The sequence below is a fragment of the Colletotrichum gloeosporioides genome, assembly GCF_011800055.1.
Source record: "Colletotrichum gloeosporioides strain Lc1 chromosome Unknown consensus_18, whole genome shotgun sequence".
In the NCBI taxonomy this organism is placed as follows: Eukaryota; Fungi; Ascomycota; class Sordariomycetes; order Glomerellales; family Glomerellaceae; genus Colletotrichum; species Colletotrichum gloeosporioides.
The window spans coordinates 128,628-146,025 of NW_025544663.1; the positions used below are offsets into that span (position 1 = coordinate 128,628).

At 50.6% G+C, this 17,398-nt stretch overlaps 3 protein-coding genes and 1 pseudogene across 4 annotated transcripts; 1 reads left to right on the top strand and 3 right to left on the bottom strand.

Annotated features, from left to right (window-relative positions):
• Positions 1–402: 402 nt before the first annotated feature.
• GCG54_00006547 lies at positions 403–2,515 on the bottom strand (annotated as a pseudogene). Its single transcript has 2 exons — positions 1,603–2,515; positions 403–1,518 (listed from the first exon to the last, which is right to left on the bottom strand). Coding segments are annotated over exons 1-2 (2,029 nt in total).
• A 439-nt stretch (positions 2,516–2,954) lies between these two features.
• GCG54_00006548 (putative FAD-dependent monooxygenase) lies at positions 2,955–4,375 on the top strand (the record flags this gene model as incomplete). The annotated part of the gene is made up of 4 exons (XM_045406547.1): positions 2,955–3,109; positions 3,186–3,520; positions 3,578–4,057; positions 4,110–4,375. The coding sequence occupies 4 exons, from the start codon at positions 2,955–2,957 to the stop codon at positions 4,373–4,375; spliced, it is 1,236 nt and encodes a 411-aa protein (XP_045267839.1).
• A 10,040-nt stretch (positions 4,376–14,415) lies between these two features.
• GCG54_00006549 (uncharacterized protein) lies at positions 14,416–15,282 on the bottom strand (the record flags this gene model as incomplete). The annotated part of the gene is made up of 1 exon (XM_045406548.1): positions 14,416–15,282. The coding sequence occupies one exon, from the start codon at positions 15,280–15,282 to the stop codon at positions 14,416–14,418; it is 867 nt and encodes a 288-aa protein (XP_045267840.1).
• A 1,504-nt stretch (positions 15,283–16,786) lies between these two features.
• Positions 16,787–17,164, bottom strand: GCG54_00006550 (uncharacterized protein; the record flags this gene model as incomplete). The annotated part of the gene is made up of 1 exon (XM_045406549.1): positions 16,787–17,164. The coding sequence occupies one exon, from the start codon at positions 17,162–17,164 to the stop codon at positions 16,787–16,789; it is 378 nt and encodes a 125-aa protein (XP_045267841.1).
• Between the last annotated feature and the right edge of the window lie 234 nt (positions 17,165–17,398).

Below are 17,398 nucleotides of genomic sequence, written 5' to 3' on the forward strand. Positions count from 1 at the left end.
ATGCAAATCTGAAGCTATCTACCAGAGTCAGGCTCTCTCGCAGTGTTTAACTCGATTCAAATCCTTTCTGAAAGATTGCAGGACTTATCACAGGCAGATTGCGCGACACTTCCCAAGCAGGTGGCTGCGATGGTCTTCAGTCATTCTGTCGGGGCATAGGATACATGTACTTTAAGTAGGCCCAGAGTCGCATGTCTTGGCCAGCTTGGATTCTGGGATTGACAGGAATGGTTAGGTAGCTGGATATTCGTAGGCCGCGGCGTGATTCTTAGGACAGGCTCAATAGATACTTGATTCACCAATATCATTAACTCAGAACTTGCAGCTATTTCAGTCAATAAACTGCCTCAGACAAAATGGTATCCAGCCGAAGCATAGCTGGTTAGTCGCAGCGCCATACTCTCAAAGAAAGTTTGCCATCCCCAGGCCGTCATTTTGAAACTCCTGTATCATGGTATCCCAGTCTACAAACTGTGCCCATTCATTCCAATCTGTGTCATGATTGTTGAAATCAGGCAAAATCCTCTCATTATCCTTGCCGCCCACGGATTGTTCGAGTCTTGAGAAAGACATCTGTTGGGAAGTCCCACCATTATTCACGACATCCCCGGTCTTGTTCTCTTTTCGACCCAGCGCCTTCGAGTAGAGGGCAATTAGGACGTTCCAATTCGATGTGGGTAGGAGGCCGTCCTCTGTCTGACGACGTCTCACCTGCCGCATCATCTCCTCAACCACTATCCACGCCCTGTCGACGTGTGGTCCGTCAGGCCGTGCGCATAGATGGCTGAGAACGTAGAGTGTGAGGTGGTACTGGGGGTAGGCGAGCGTCAACCAGTGGAACGGTCGTAGAAGCTCGTCCTTGCCAAACGACATGCCCATCTCGAGGATCTCGACAGCTTCAAGAAGGTCCTGGTTGGTGGTCAAAGACTCGCTCAGCCACGAATTGAGATGCTGAAGGGCAATCCACTGCTGACGCGAAATGAAGTCGATTTTCCGGATGACGAAGCTCGAAGTGTGCATGGTGAGACGCTGTGCCGGGACGACGGGGCTGCATGCCTGAAGGAGTTTTCCCACGCGGCACCGCATGTCGTTGATGATCTGTAGCCTCAGCTCCTCTTTCGGCACTTCCAATGAAGTCGAAGGTGCGATTTGCGTCAGCCGATGCCAAGTGCGGGAAAATTCAATGCCAATCAGCTGGATAATCATTGGAGTCCACACCTCCCGTGCGGGTGGCAGTTCTTCCATGTCCCTGTAGATATCGCCGTCGTCGAGGTTGCGAGGCGGCTCGGCCTCGGCGATGAGGTTAAGGCTGGACGTGCTCTGAAGGCCGTAGTCCTCAGCTGTTTTGCCGTCCCGAACGATGAAGTACCACCAGAGCCTTCGTCGTATTTCAGTTTCAAAAGGCGACAGACCGAGATTCTGGCCATCGCGGTGGAGACCAATAGACTGGGCAGCTCGTATAGCGAGGCCATACAGGGTCCAGACGCATCTTCCATGATTGTAAAGTCGCAGCCCTACCTGGGGTAAATAATTAGCTGGATTCATGGGTTACGGGAGCGAAAGTGCGCCAGGAGATCCGGAATCTGGGCGCAGGGCACCCACAAGATAGATCCCAAGCGCTTTGAGTAACATGATCGTCGGACGCTCCAGAAAGTTAGCATGCGAAAGAGCCTGCTCCAACCCCTTTTTAAACTGATGAAGATTGAGAGTTCTTTCCTGTTGGCGGCGGCGGTCAGCACCATCAGGGACGGCGACTGAGACGAAGTAGATGGCGAAACATAGCGCCTGATTTTCGGGTTTTGCGCGATGGGGCTCGGCTATCGTATTGTACACAGTCGCCTCATCGGTCGGAACGTGGAGAATCTTTACATAAGGCTCGATGTTGTTCACGTAATTCGTCCATAGAAGGACAGCTGCTGACTTTTCGGGATGCAACGACGACATCAAGTGGATGGGGAAAGGCTCAGAGATGATCCCTATGGGCACGAATGGCGATGGAGCCGTGAGAGTATCGGTCTCTGCTTCGGAAATTGACAGATACGAGCGGACATCGTGTTCCTGTGGCGGGATCAGAACCTGATGCTCATGCTTCAGCGAACATGTGCGGGCCATGTACCAGTTTGATAATCTTGGAAAGGATCGCTTCATCAAAATAGCGGCTTGAAGAATCATGTCGGACTAAAACGTCCTCGCCGAATCCACATTGGGTTGTGGCCGGGCTGTCGGTCTGGATGCGACCCCCGGCCGCCGTGACGAGGGTGGTTTCGAGCCCAGAGATGCGGCGTACGATGTCGGCCACGGTCGTCGCCTTGGCCCGCCGGTATGGCTTCACCGATGAAGGGTAAATACAGGGGACTCCACGACGACTGCATGCAGCGCATGGCTTTTTTTTGTTGCATCGTATCTTGCGCTGGTGACAGACGTTGCAGGATCGGTCGCGGATCCCCGGCGGGTCGGCTTCGGACCCTGAGGCAGAGCCCGCGTTGGCTACAACGGCCAATGTTTTTGCTTCCATGCTCATTCGACGTGGGATTTCTGCGAGATGCGATTGATTGATGACTGGTTCCTGACTCCGTGGCATGAGTGGTAGTTCCAATTCAGAGTAGGTAGAACTCTCGGGGTTACTTGTGGACGACCCCGGTCCTCGGCGCCGCACGCGGCGCCGAGACCCACCTGAATCAGGTACCCACGTCGGTGCCGCTGAGCTAGCCGGGGTACCCCACTCGGCCTTTTCCCTCAGATTGCGATGTCGGAAAAACATTCCGACAGCTGCGACTTGCAACTCGACAGTTCTCAGTCAATTTGACGATCCGAGGTGGATGGCTAAAAATATTCAGGCAAGATGATGAAGGGCATATGTATACAACCACTTTTCCGTTGAGACCTCACCATCGTCACACTCAGCATACAACATCCAAGTATTACTTCACAGTCTTTCAAAACTCATTACAAACATGATTTCAGGCCAGAAGCCTCACGTGCTCATTATTGGAGCTGGAATTGGCGGGTTGACGTTGGCGCAGCTATTGCGAAAGCGGAAAATTAGCTTTCAAGTTTTTGAAAAGGATCCGGAGGCGAGGACGTCTGGCTGGTGTATCTCGCTTCATTCGTGAGTAATACGTCAAACACACACACTATCTGAGGATTTGGAAGCGTTCGATGTAACTCTAACCATGTTTCGATAGGATGTTGGAAGAGTTGCGGGCCTCGGTCCCAGACGACATGGCGCCACTGGAAACGACTAGTCACCTTATCCCGTTCGACTTGCCAGCCCAGTCGGTGATATATCCGAGCAACGATCCCGATGTTCGCTTTGGGGCAACGTCCAAGGGCCCCAACGACTTTCTGAGATGCAACCGCGAACGACTCCGGCAGTGGCTCAGCACCAATGTCACAGTGAACTTCAATAAGAGGCTTTCGTCGATTGAAGAAACCTCCGCTGGCGTCGCTGTACAGTTCCAGGACGGTAGCTCTGCCACCGGTGACATCGTGGTCGGTGCGGATGGCGTGCACAGCGCTGGTATGAATTCCCAAACCCACCATCAGAGCATCCGACATGTCTCTGATGCACCAATAGTGAGGAAGTACCTGTACAGCGGGGAACTTCCGAAGAATCTTCCACTTGGAGTGATCGGGGGTGAGCTCACGCTGAGTGGTCGGGACATGGAGATACAACTAGAGCAGGGCCACTCAACCCATACTGTCTTTCTCCCGGAAGAGTCGGAAGACGCTGCGCCCAAGTTCATCACACTCTTCACTGCCATGGAGAAGGTCCACCCGTCTGGCGACGCCGGAGACTTCTACTGGGCTTTGACTTGGAGAGACAAAAACGCCGAGTCTGACTCTTTTTGGACCAAGTCCGCATCCCAGGAGGACTTGCAAGAATTCGCCAAAAAGCTCACCCGCAACATGCGGCCGGAGTTCCGCGACGTTATCGAGCGCACAGCTGTAGACAGGATGCTGGGCAACCCCTTTCCGCTCCGAACATTCACGTGCCCCGATATGCGCGAAAGCCGAGTGACCTTGCTTGGCGATGCGGCGCACTGTATGCCTCCATGTAAGTGCCCAGCTGACCAAGTATTTCGCCTGGACTAATCTGTTGTTTGAAGTCGGGGGTCAAGGGGGAGTTCAGGCCATCATGGATGCGCTCCTCCTCGCGAAACGCGTCGGAGAGACTGGCGATGAAGCCGGGATCGAGGACCCCATCAAGAAGGTCTTGTCTCAGTATCAGGACGAGATGATTGCCCGAGGAAACGATGCCGTGCTGAAGAGCTTGGCTGTGTACGACCCTAACGCCAAAAGGTTTGCGTTCGACCGAAAACCTGAGTCAGTGCCTAAAGAGCAAATTTCGTTGCAGGATCTCGCGCGAGTCTGAAGGCCGTCTATTTTGCCTGTCCTGGAAGGCTGGGAGTGGTAACGAAGCGTCCCAGATGTGGGGAACTGATTTTGAATTGCTTACATTCATAATTGATTTGCATGGAGGAGGAATATGGGTTGGAATTGGGCGTGTTTTGTCGAGTAGGCGAGAGACAAGGAATGCAGCGGGAGGGGCAGATTTCTGAGTAGTCCTTTGAACTGTATGTTTTTGTCCAACAGCATCAAATAGTAGCCATTACTGAGGCTTGTTGGAAGCTTTAACGGCTTCAGTAATCGACGATTAACTGCGAGCAGGAAAATGCCGGGTGATTGAAGAGATCATCAGGTGCTCGATTCTTCAAGCGACTTAAACCGAGGGAGCGTTGTTCATCAGGGTGCCTCTGCGTAACGCCAGAGCCGACTGGTTTGGAACCCATGAAGTGCTGATAGTATCTCTGCTTCACTGTGGCGTCTTCTGGCTTTCAATACAAGCCAATCCTGCCAGGGAACTGCGGCTGAGAGCCTGTCCTGGGCCGCCGAGGTCAACACAAGCCTCAATCGGATCGATCTCGGTCGAGTGTTGGGTCGCATTGTGGGGATGGCGGTTAGTGGGGCGCCAGCTGTCACAGCCCGTGCACCAGTGGGGCCGTAAGCACGTGATGGCGCGTATCAAACGTGACGTAATGACGTGCATCAGCCATCATCCATCATCCCTCCTACGCGTAATTACCTTGCAAAGCTGCAACTCCACCTCCATTCATCCTCTCTTTTTCCCATTGCATCAATGTAGGTAGAATCAGCACCAGGCCCACGAGATAGCACGGACCACAACATTGTGACACAAAAACGTTTCTTAGTCATCCACTGAAACTGTTAGGAATGAGATTCCCCATCTCGTTCGCCCGCGTCGCACCACGTCGCGTCCCAAACTCCCTCCCGTGCAACATCACACCATGATGCATTGCTCGGAGGGTACCCAGACCCGAGCTCGCTGTGCACTGCAGTCATGCCGTACTGATTCCATCATCCCAACCTCAATAAGTAACTGTTGAATTTGCACGGCAGAAGGAACATTGTGCGGTCTCCTCATCATGCAGTCGTGACGCAGCATGGGGTCAAAACCGCAAGCATGTGAGAGGTAGATGTTGTTTTAGCTGGTGGTGGTTGCGGTCTTAGGCGCGTGCCATTGAACATCATGACCAACTTGTGAGTACCTCATCTACTCCAACGTCCGCCAGAAATTCAGCAGCGGTGCAGTCCACGATACCCTGACGTTCATCTCGGATTAAACTTCGTTTCTCTTCGAGCTTGGCATCATCTCCTTCACATCAATAAGTCCCCTCTTCAAATAATAATGGACCGCTTTGACCATAGCGCGGTGGGAGTAATGCTCGTCGGTCGCCCCAACCAACCCACCCGATCAAGAAGATCGAGCCATTCCCCTCGCCGTACAGGCACCTAAGTATGAACACAAACGCCAGGATGGGAAAAACAAGCCATTGAATTTACTATGGCGCTTGCTTCATCGAGCTCGGAAAGTGAAGCAGAGCTACACTGTCTACTGTGGACAAGACTGCACACCTGCGTCCATCTCGTCGCCACAGATTTACAACCTGACTCATGGCATACAGCTCGCGCATCATGTACGAGCCCATGCCGCAGGAGACGAAGTAGACCAGGTACGCGAAGATCTGCAGCCCGCTGTACACCCACAGCAAGTCGTAGAAGCTCGCAGCAAGGATTAGGATACTGCCTTCGAGGGCCCGGGGGACGCAGACCAGGCCGACGAGGTCGCTAAGCTGTCGAACGTTTCACCGCGATGGTGTCTTCAAGGCCTTGAACTGTTCCTTGAAGAGTTTAGAGGAGGGACCAGCAATTGGCAGAGCTATTGCTCGGTGGTTTGAGGATTTTCTGATTGCCCACAGCCTGGAAGTACCAGGAGTTGATTCCCTGAAGGCGGACTTGCCGGTATCCACAACACTCTTGGCCATACGCGACGGAGAATGTGGCGACCGAGGATCTGGGGCAAAGTTTTGCGTAGTCTTGGGGAGAAGACGGGGGCCGATTTCCTCGTTTAACTTCTTCATCCTCCTCATCCTGACGCGCGCACTGCAGAAGGAGTAGATCTAGCGCGTCGTCATCTCCATCCAGACCAGCGGCGTCATTGACGCCAGCAGTTCCGGTCATTGCTTTATTCAGAAACCTGCATGACGACTTCGCCCCAAGGCCCAAACGCCCTGCTCGTCGAGTCCCACAAGTGTGGGTTGAGATTGCGATTTAATACTGGTACGGCGGGAGTAGTCTCCCAGCCAGCCGCAGCAAACGCTTCTGTGGAAATTGTGGGATGCTGAATAGGCGAGCAATTGTTGTTCTTGTGGTCAACCCAGCCGAGAAAGCGGATTCAGCAAGGCTTCCTGGGCCGATGTAGGAACTGATTTCGAATGTTTAAGAGAATAGAGGGATAGTCGAGACATGCAGTCAGAAAGATGGAGGTACTCATGTCACTCAAGAGCGACGTCTACATTCTAAGACTTCAGGCACAGACCGTGGCGATGTCTTGAACAACCGAAACCAGCAGTGGAGGAGATAGAATCCCATCCCCGAATGTCGCATATGGAGCGAACCCGCAATGCGATGTGGTGCAAGAGAACTCTCCCCTAAAGATGCATGTAATTCATCAGCAACGGGTTATCCACGCCTGTGGCTATATATTCGTCTGAAATCCTCACAAGATCGGCACATCATTTCTCAGAAGGTCTCAGGCCCCCGCTCCATTTTTAGTCCGTGAGGATCCCCAATAACACCGAGTGTCAGGTCGATGCTCTTGCGGTGACGCCAGGCTCTGAGATGCATTTCATCTTCCCCCCGATCGCTCCCAAGACATCCTTCGAAGCACTGCACGATCAAGCCCTCTCGCTCGTTTCCTACCCCGCAAAGAATTTTCACTACACCAAATCCAACAGCGTTTTTCATCATTGATGACTTATCGGACGTCCTACGAGAAAACCGGTTAAACGTACTAACAGTGTGGAACCCCTCTCTACAGCGCGGCCATCGACCTCATGATGGACTCAATTTGCAGATGTTTTACTTAGAAAGGTTCCGTCCGTCGCATTAAAGAACGACAGTGGTGTCCCAGCACCGAAGAGCTGTATCAACTGCTTCGTGGAGGCCCCCCATAAACAAGCCCAACCTGAGCAGTTGCTTGAGAAAGTGGTGCAGATTCTGCAGAGACTTGATAGATGGCACATTGAACGCGAAGCGAACAACAGCATGTCAGTCCTTGAATACACCAAGCAGCATTTCTTCTTGTACTGGGCCCTAGAGCTCTGGCCTGTGTAACTCTAAACTCCATCAAACCTAGAAAACTGAGCGGTAGGTAGAAGCAAACGACTCCAAAATCGTCAAAGTTCGTCGACCCAGGCTAATAAAAGCATCATGCCTTCTGAATTCAACCAGAACCAACTTCATGCCGAGTGGGGTTGCTGTAATACGCTTGCCCTCATCAAAAATGGCCACCAAAGTGTAATCGGCGAACGTGTCTTTCAGATCCTTGTGTATCTCTTCCTAAACAGTTGCCCGTAATTCTGCAATGGTGGTGAGCTAGTAGGTGGTAAGGCAGTCTTTCGTATATTCTTATGCCATAACGTCCAATTCTGCTTTGCAAACTGATGGGAGGCGTTTTGAGAATGCTGCTTTATAATTATGAGCTTCTGGGACTTAGCCCACGTTCGCACCAAATTACTTTCATAAGGCTTCTTCCTGCTAATATGCGAGGATGATAGTTATTGTGGAATCGGTCTGGAGGACTCGCTTGCTTCAGACACAGTGGTTGCCTTTGAGATACCCATACTTTTGCAATACTCAAGAGGCGTTGTGTTACCAACGTTCTACTATATCAACTAAATACAGAAGTGAACGGAACTGCTCGCAAACTAAATCAAAATCTCTTGCTCTTTCAAGAAATTGACTTCTCGCTTCTTAGGATGAACTTTCACACCTTCGCTTGGCCATTTCATGATAGATGAATATGGGCGTGGAGCTCCGACGGTGAAGGTAGCCATGAGCGCTTCCGGCTTTAAGGCCGGTAAAAGCGAGTATGGGTTGGCTTTCCACAGCTTTGAAGGGTCCTGGCAAGAGACAGGCCCGAAACGAAGCGGAGAGTGTGTTGAAGAACCAACAGTCTGAGGATAATCTCAAACACGCTCAGGAAGAGCTTACAGAACTCGTTACTCTGGTAAGAACCATCGTGCTTATAAGTACGAAGACTGTTCGCTAACCATTATTTCCCAGACCGTGCAAACGTCATTGAAGCGCTGAACCGAAGCCAGCACAAGTTTCCTAGCCGTCCCATCGGGCAAATTAGCCGTCATCAGCAAGGCCGAAGTACCTATTATGAAGTGTGTTGAGGACAAGACTGGCATTTGGGCGAACATCTATCGAAAACGATTCTGGTTTCCGGGCAGTCGAAACTATCAAATCAAAGGAAGCGGAATTCTCAGAAATTCCCAGACTGGTCATAGTCGTCCAGTAGATGGTTTTGATACGCGACTTGGATGAGGTACATACGGGCGTCCAAGATGCCGTGATCCACAACGAGGACATCCAGAACAACGACGCTGTGGCGTGTCCGTGTTCAGACTGACACACAACCCTGGGATCGAAGATTGGTCTATTATGCCCGTCGAGATCCACTAAATCAATCTCCAACGGGCGGATTTCTTTGAGGCAGACGCACCAAGGGATGGGAGCTTGACCAGCTAGCTGGTCATCAACAGGCATGAGGCTAAGGGGTGTTGCAACGGCAAAAGGGGACGAATGGCACGAATGATAAAACTGTCAAGTCTGACCGCCTAACCATCTAATTCAATTCAACCAGGCTGACCGCGAGATATAGAGCGGCATCAAGACTAAGATAATTGAGTGAATTCCCTCAATATCAACATTTAACATGGTATTTGAACAGAAGATCACTAAAGTAGCAGTATCTGCAAACATGTCTTCCCCATTCGTCCAGAGCCAAAAGAATAAGCAACAAAAACAGACGAACAAAAAGACGAACATGGATAATTAGTAAATTTAAAATGGGTGGCGCCCAGATAAGAGGTTATGCGAAGGGCCTACTCCTTCGCAAAAGAAACGGTGTAGTTGACTAGCACACCGTGAGTCGGTCCGTCCATAACGGCCATTCAGCAGCAGATACGTGGATAAGTGGACAAACACCAGCACCAATCATACCCTATAACACGAAGAAACTTGGATTCCTTGACGCCGATGCCTTGGAACTTACTCGCCAACTAATCATCATTGAGGCCTTCTTCACGTCAAGATCAGACCCGCTGAGTGCTTGTCTGCACCGGTCACTGATTACCGAGCAGACTCATACGTCCTCAGCCAACAGGTGTTCGATTTGAAGCCGATCAAAGTCCTCGCCTGGCACGTCTGCGTTCTGCATCCTTTCATAGCGAAGATGCGCTTGCGTAGTGGAAGAAATCACGCTCATGAACTGTATTCACTCATCTTTAGTCACGCCATATTCTGCTAAGCTTCCTGCACACTCGGTGGCACCTTTCCCCATTGCTATAGGGAACCGTCTACCGCGCTTCATAGTGTGCCATTCTTGCCCAGATCCATCGGGCATGACGAGACCTCTGGCCAGCCCATCCCACTCATTCCACTCTCTAAGGTATTACTTGATTTCCGCCACATTTATTATCACAATACTACTTCTCATGTACTCTCCAAGCATCCGTATTGAGACCATAAGGGAATCATAACCAGTGGGTGGTTTCACGGCCCCAATTATTCGTACGGACCGCTCCTTTCCCTCAGCCTGTACCTCTTCAGCATCAACTACTTGCCAGGTCAGACAGGGCTCACCTTCAAGTCAAGAATTGTGTTTGAAGGAGCCGTATGCTGACGAGCCAGACGAGAAGCGGGTGACTCATTGATGATCGCAAGAGCATGTCGATACGTTCAGAAGTTGAAGTTTGAATCAATGAAAAGTGCATCAGGCATACTGGAAGCCACAATCAGAGAATGTGTTATTGGTGAAGGTGTACTCCAGTATAACCAGGAGCAGGATGCACAGTCACATGAAAGATGAGACTGGTGTCTTCCACCGCCAAAGATCGGGTGGGAAAACTCGACACTGAGAGCAACACAAGGTCTCTCGCTTGAAAACTCCATGGACGTTTGGAAAAGCTTTTCACTGCCAATCTCTCGGTAATCCATTACTCTACCCTACTCTCCTCGCCGTGCCATCTAGCCTCACCACTTTACCGATGAGCCTAGAGCGCATAAGCAGATACTACACCGTAAAAGGTGAGAGGTGACACACCTTGATCCGCCAAAACCAGAAAGTCGCCTGCTATTGATATGTTCTTGATCAAGTTGATCTTGCCAACCTGACTTTGCGGATCCGCGTAGAAGATGAGTGGTATCGAGAGACATCAGCCAGCTAACACGATGGAGATCTGTCGAGTTCTATATTCCAAAACCAGGGCACCACCGCAAGGGATCTCGGGTGCAGTTACAAGCCACATCGAGATACCAAGACCTTCATACGCATTAATGTATTTTTGAGTCTCTCCACGCTATCGACCTTCACAATGCCAGATACAAGCAAAGGAATGTCCACCTGGAGACGCCCAGTGCCATTCAACTTCTGAAACTGCATCATACTTCTATACTTACGCATTCAAAACTTTATACATTTAAGGAAAGAAATCAATTGATCTTACCCAAGCTGATCCGTAGTACCAGACCTCAAAGGGTGCGGACATGGACTAGCTTTCATTGTACCGACGGACTAATCGCCGCAAAGTTTGATCAACTCAGCCTTGAATCAAACAGAAATCTCGAAATTATCATCCATTCACTTGTGAGTCGAACCGCTTGTGAAAAGACGGAAAACGGGATGGCGCAGCCTGCGTAGTAAACCAGCTTAACTTTGCAGTTATCTGGCAATCTGGTCCCGGTGGGCATTGGATACTTTGCTTGGTGTTTCATTCGGCTGCAAGCCACTTTAGCGCGCCATACAACAGCCAGACTCTTGGAACAAGAGCGCCATAGGCAGCCTAATGACATAGATATTTTTTGCCCCTACCCAATTGGTACTGGCGTCTACACCTTGAGATCCTGTCGGCTAGACATTCAACAAAAGAACGTAGGACGTTCGCAAACTCCGAGGCCGCAACACTGTTGCAGCACCAGCATCCCAGCCCCTAACAATGGGACGGCATTAGCACCACTATCAAACTACATCGTTCGCGCTGAATGTTGTCTGAAGGGTTCCATTCGGCCTTGTCGCCTAACACACCACCTTTCTTCATAGGTCGTCCCTAAACAAGAGTAAGAAGTCTTGTTGGTGTTCACTGATGATTGTCAGAGTTGACAACCCAGGCGAGAGAGGCTGAGACCAAATCCGTTCGCGTTCGTCATCAACATGGGGATACACGAGATTTCATTGGAAGGCACAGACTCGGTCATCGTCTTGTCGGTGATCATGAGCCGGTAGGCAGGAATTGTGAGCATGAAGGTCACTTTCACAAGGTACGTCCTTGTTCGGATCTGCAATGGATTCAGGGAGAAGAGGGGGGAAGAGCCCGCCTTCCTCTGGCCTGTCCTGTATTTGATAAAATGTCGTCATTAGCGCGTGTGATGGTCTCGTTGTCAACCTCCAACGTTTGTCCCTCAGCGTCTATCAGAGATATCAGGATACAGTTGAATTTGGGTGCTTCCTCCTCGTCTTCGGGTTCTGCGCGTCAGTGATAGTGACGATGTGATTAGACCAGATAATGGTGGTTGAGTACTGGGGTCCCAATAATTTTGCTAGAGCTTGCCTCAAATATATGTCGCCGCGTCAATATCCGTCAGAACTGCAGAGTTCTTGTTCGCAGCAAGTATCGGCGTGGTGACACGAACTACTCACGACACGAGGCACCCACTGATACTCAGCATACGCCCGTGTTGGAGTCGAACCAATGCAGTGACAGATCACAGAGAATCGTAGTTGGGCAACGATACCCATCTCCTACGTATTCGTAGCAACTGTAGTATACCATTTTACCACCAGAACAACAGTGACTAAGCGTCACATCGCATCAGTTCTCTGTCCTACAAGACGTGTGTCCAACCTTACAGTAGTGGGCAGGCAGACAAGCTGCTCCTGCTGGATGGATATGTAGCTCTCATATTGACGGATCTTCGCCTGTTTGATTCTGGTTGAAACAAACAGAACCAGTGTCTCACGGGTTCAATCGACGAAGGGTGCCGCAAACCTGGTGGAAGGCTTTCAACATCGCTCCAACTCGGATTTAGTGGAATGGGAAAAGACGGAGGATCCAGGTGCAACTCCACCTGCAAAGTGGTGGCTTGGAAGTGAGAGGAGGGAAGCTAGCTGTTCTAGTGTATCATCCACAATCTTGTATCTTTGAAAAGTTCCGTGTCGGCTTGATTTTCACTCATAGTGTTTTTTTCATGATGCTACACTCCTGTTTTGCACGCCTGGCAACCTTCACCCAATTTCCACGAGAGAGGCCACGATCTCTCCGAGGACAAGCTCAATCAACTAACTACAAGCTTCTCCACCAACCTGGACTCGGCTTCAAGTGCTGCAGTAAGCTATCAAAGCGGAGTCACAGGCTACTGCGGAGGGAGTTGCCCTGGAGTTACATTCGTCCTCCAATCAGCCGCCCATTTCCACCAATTAGCTTCTCCAAACCCATTCACACCAGGAACCCATTCGTGCAAACCACTCTACTTTCCAGGCATAGTGAGTTCTTAATGACCAGCAATGGCAGCTCTGGGGTAGCATTGAGTGTACCATTTATGCCGATTTGGACGCAGATGCCGGTTTGCGGAGCCATTCTCATCGACAGGCCAGCGGGGGATAAGGTTGTGCAACAATTCATCCGACATGGTCATTCAATGTAGCTAGCATGTGGAAGAACGCTAGCTCTTCAATGATGCTAAAATCCGAAGCGCAGCTTTGGGTTCAAAAGCTTCGACTTCAATTGCGGGAGGCGTCATGCGGAACAACGACATTCCCAACGTATGCTAGTTGCTCAATTTGCATCACACTACTGCTCATAGACTTGGTAATGGGATTCTCATCAATGATTGACTGGAGAGAGGCCTCGAAAACCTTCACTGACGGCCGCTATTTTCATCCTCGACTTCATGACTAAATTCGCCCCCCAACGCCCTGCAACGTCCCAGTCTCATCTTCTAATTTCTTCATGGATAACAGACTGCTCAAGGCGAGTGGTTGGCACATAAAGTTTCAAATCACACGCATGTATTCTGCCTGGAATGGAGTTCATCTGAGACATTTGCATCACTGTAGACTCCGGTCATGTCTCGGCCACGCAATCGTATAATTTGTATTCTCACTCCTCTTTGATGCTTACTCCTATGAATGTAATTCGACCAACTAAGCTTGCTTGAGAATGGTGGATTCAAACCAAGGCCAGTACTCAGTTTCAATCCAGTGGCCTAAAAGTTGTATGACGGCCGTGATTCCATAGACGCCTTGAGTTGACGTGGTTGATCCAATGTAAACTTTCGTCCAAAACACATTCTTATTACTCGATGTCCTGCTCACTGCGACAAACCACCATTCATGCCCTTGTATAATAACACCTGGTAAAAACTCCAGTCCGGATGCCGCTGCTGGAGAGCTACCTGGAGGTTTGCGCTGGCCAACCGATAGCTCCACAAGGTCATCCAGGACGTCCCACTGGGCTATGACCCATGATGCGATCTGGTAAACCGCGTTCGACCAGTCATGGCCTGTGATTTTTGTCTCAATAGAGAATCCAATTGGCCTAAGAAGCAGACCAGCATAACTAGTATGGTTTATTGACCCGGTTTTCGACGCTAGAATGACTCTGTCTAGCTGTGGCGATGTCTCAATTATATGCACACATATGTCTATCTTTCGATTGTATTGGGCGGAATTGTCCTTTCTCGTGTAAGCACTATGAATTCCTGCCGAAGTGCTGTTTTCTTGTTAGCGTTTCTTATGGCACTGGAAGGTTATGAATAGGGGCTGGCCTACCAGCACGACACACCAAGATTCCTCAAATGCTTCAGGGCGCTTAGGAGGATCGGTCCATGGACCGTCAGGTTCCAATGAGACTCCTCATGACCGACCAATTCCGCATCAAATGCAGCAGCCCAGATCTCCCGCACATCGTCAATAGATGGTGTTGGCCCCAAGGCATCGCGTTGTGGGAGAAGTGATGGTGTTGTCGGTGTGGTGTCAGGCTTGGGAGCGAAGGTTGCTTCATCAACCCAAGAAAATTGGTTGTTGGTCAAAGCCTCGTTTGTTAAGGATAGCTTCTCAGCATGCGATACAATTCCAATACCTCGGCCTAGAACCTGAATATGTTTGCGGAGCCTGTTCAACGATGGGGGTGGTGCATGCTCGCCGTCGAAGCTTTGGTATTGTAAAGTGTTCTCGATCGCCATAATGTTCGCGTTGACGCGTGACCCAGATTGCCGCTTTCGCTTTTTGGAAGTCGGTGTCGTGTGCTCGGTGACGTGGCTAGTAGATACAACACTGCCAATTTCCGCATCAACAACCCGGAGGGCTGCATGATGGAGACCTGCTTCATTGTTTGACTCAGGCTCAAGTCCTTGTTCAGCTTCATCCCCATCTACCGAAGCCTGTGGGTCGTTGTGTGTGTAAGGCATGACCGGGTCAATACTAGATTCTTGATTGTCCATCATGCCGTTGATGAACCTTTCCGGCGGGCTGAACGGCGGTGATGGAATGCGTTGCGGCGAATGAGAGTCTAATCTTCTCTTGCGCTTTCGATTCTCCCTCTCGTTGAGAATACACTGCCCTGGCTCAGGGAAGGCAGGAGAGGGATTCGGTATCTGGGAGAGCCAGTTCAGTATATTCGTCTTTTCCAGCATGGACAAAAGTTGAAGCAATGCAATAGTGAGAAGATAATGAGATGGCTGCTGGCTGTCCTCATCAAACTGTTGTTTTCCTTCGTCCTTTTATCTAAACTTTTAATTATGCTTTTGTGTATCAGGGTGCTGCCTACAAGCCCACCTTGTTTACTGCTGTGTTGCCCGGGTGGCGATTTTATGAGGGCCACGGTGGACTAGGCATCATAGAGAAACCTCTTTAGTTAACCTGGATGGACGTGTATGGATGCTATTTTGGTGAAGAGATTGTATCCGGTTGTAAGCACCGACATGTCTGACTGTTAAAGAATGCCAGATGCCTTGATGATGCCATCTGCAGATACCTCAGCAATCGGATACAGTTCCCCGGATCCAAGATCTCCGCAGAAACCCGCGTCAGAACCACACCAGGGGAGGCTGGAGGCCGGTGTTCTGGTGCATCGGCTACGTGGTAGCAACCCCCACTTTAAAAAGGCTGCTGTTAGAGACGGTCAAGCCGTCTACTATCACCTCTGCTGAAAGTGATCAAACCCAAACGCTGGCGGCTCAGCCGCAGCTACGGAGCCACTCAGAACTCTTTTGGTTTACCGATTTCCATGCTCTATAGGATACTTGTGACGATGATTCAACAAGCATATAGGCACTTAAACAATTCACGAAACAGGGCGCCTTGAGCTTGATCAAGACTCACGTTTAAAGTCCAGGTTTGAGCAGCGTTATATTTTGAAGTTGACGAGGGCCTGATTTGAGTACGAGCAGTAGCACGGTCATGAAGGACGAGCTATGATAGCAAGGACAACGTCGTAGGACGGCTCAGCGGTGCAAGCCCTGAAGACCAAGTGGTTCTTCGGACGGCAGGAATGATTCCTTTCGAAGGAGGTGCAGAACAGCCTTGAGGGACATCAGACAGTGTGCTCAGGAACGGGTCAAGATCGGAGCTAAGCCGTGCAGGTGCTGAAGGGCAGAGTGGTGGTTTTACCCGCATGCGATAAGACAGGAGAGCAACAGACGGCGAGCGTCTATGTTCAGATCGATTTAACTAAGCTTCCCTTCAGTACTTAGACGTCTTTTCTCGGGTACAATCCCCCACACTGAGGGCCATACGGGCTGGGCCCATTCGAAATACATTATCAGCTTGTTTATGATAGAACCTTTCCAAAAAGAAGTATTCAACGAAGACATGTTTTGCAGCTGCTCGACACTTTCTGACGTGACTATGGGTTGGAACATGTTGCGATTGCTCGATGATATGCGCAGTCTCAGTGGACGAGGCCACGCTACCCGATAGGTGGGCTCGGCAGTAGGAGCTGTTCGGCGAAGGCATTGGATGGCGTCTTCGTGAACTACATGACCAGTAGAGCAGAGTGTGATGTTGACCTTGAGAAAGGGATCTGGGGGCGCTTTCGGATATCAATGAGGCGCCCCTGAACAGGGGCCGACTGGTTCGCCGACTTGATTGAACTGACACCACCGGGAGGATGCATGACGCAAATGCAGATGCACTTCATCAGTTGACGCCCCCTGGCCGCTTATCCCAGAATCCAAGGGCATCCGCATCAGGCAAAGCCGAATTGAGCAGCCATCCGTCGGAGAAGGAAGGGCCAACGTGCTTTTCGTAGCATGCAACGCAGAGCCGCAAGCTCATAAACCGACGCCTTTCGGATCTGCCGCACCATGCTGAGATGACGCTGCAAATAGCAACTTCCTCTGACCTGTTCCAGACTGGGTGCGGACCCCGGGGAGTATACTTCAGTATGAGGTCGATGAGGCGGTCGGCAGGGTAGTCTATGTGGCCGCATGTGGGATTGCGGTCTGGGTTGACCATGCGTGCTTTGATCGCGCAGACGGGGCAGTCGATTGCATAGACGTCTTTGTGGTTTTTCATCGCGTTTGGTCGGCCGAGGAGTATTTTGGAGTGCGATTGTTGCAGTCAGGATGGACAAGAACGGCAGCGGTAGATATGTCGGTTTAAATAAAGAAACCCGGCGGAGAGATCTATCAGTTCCTCACATGATGGAGGAGCATCTGGCCTCAGCCTGCGGGCTCCTACCCAGGGGGGAAAGCAATAGCGAAAAGGGGCTTTTCGGTGTTGGGGGGAGCAAGCAAACATGATGCTGGC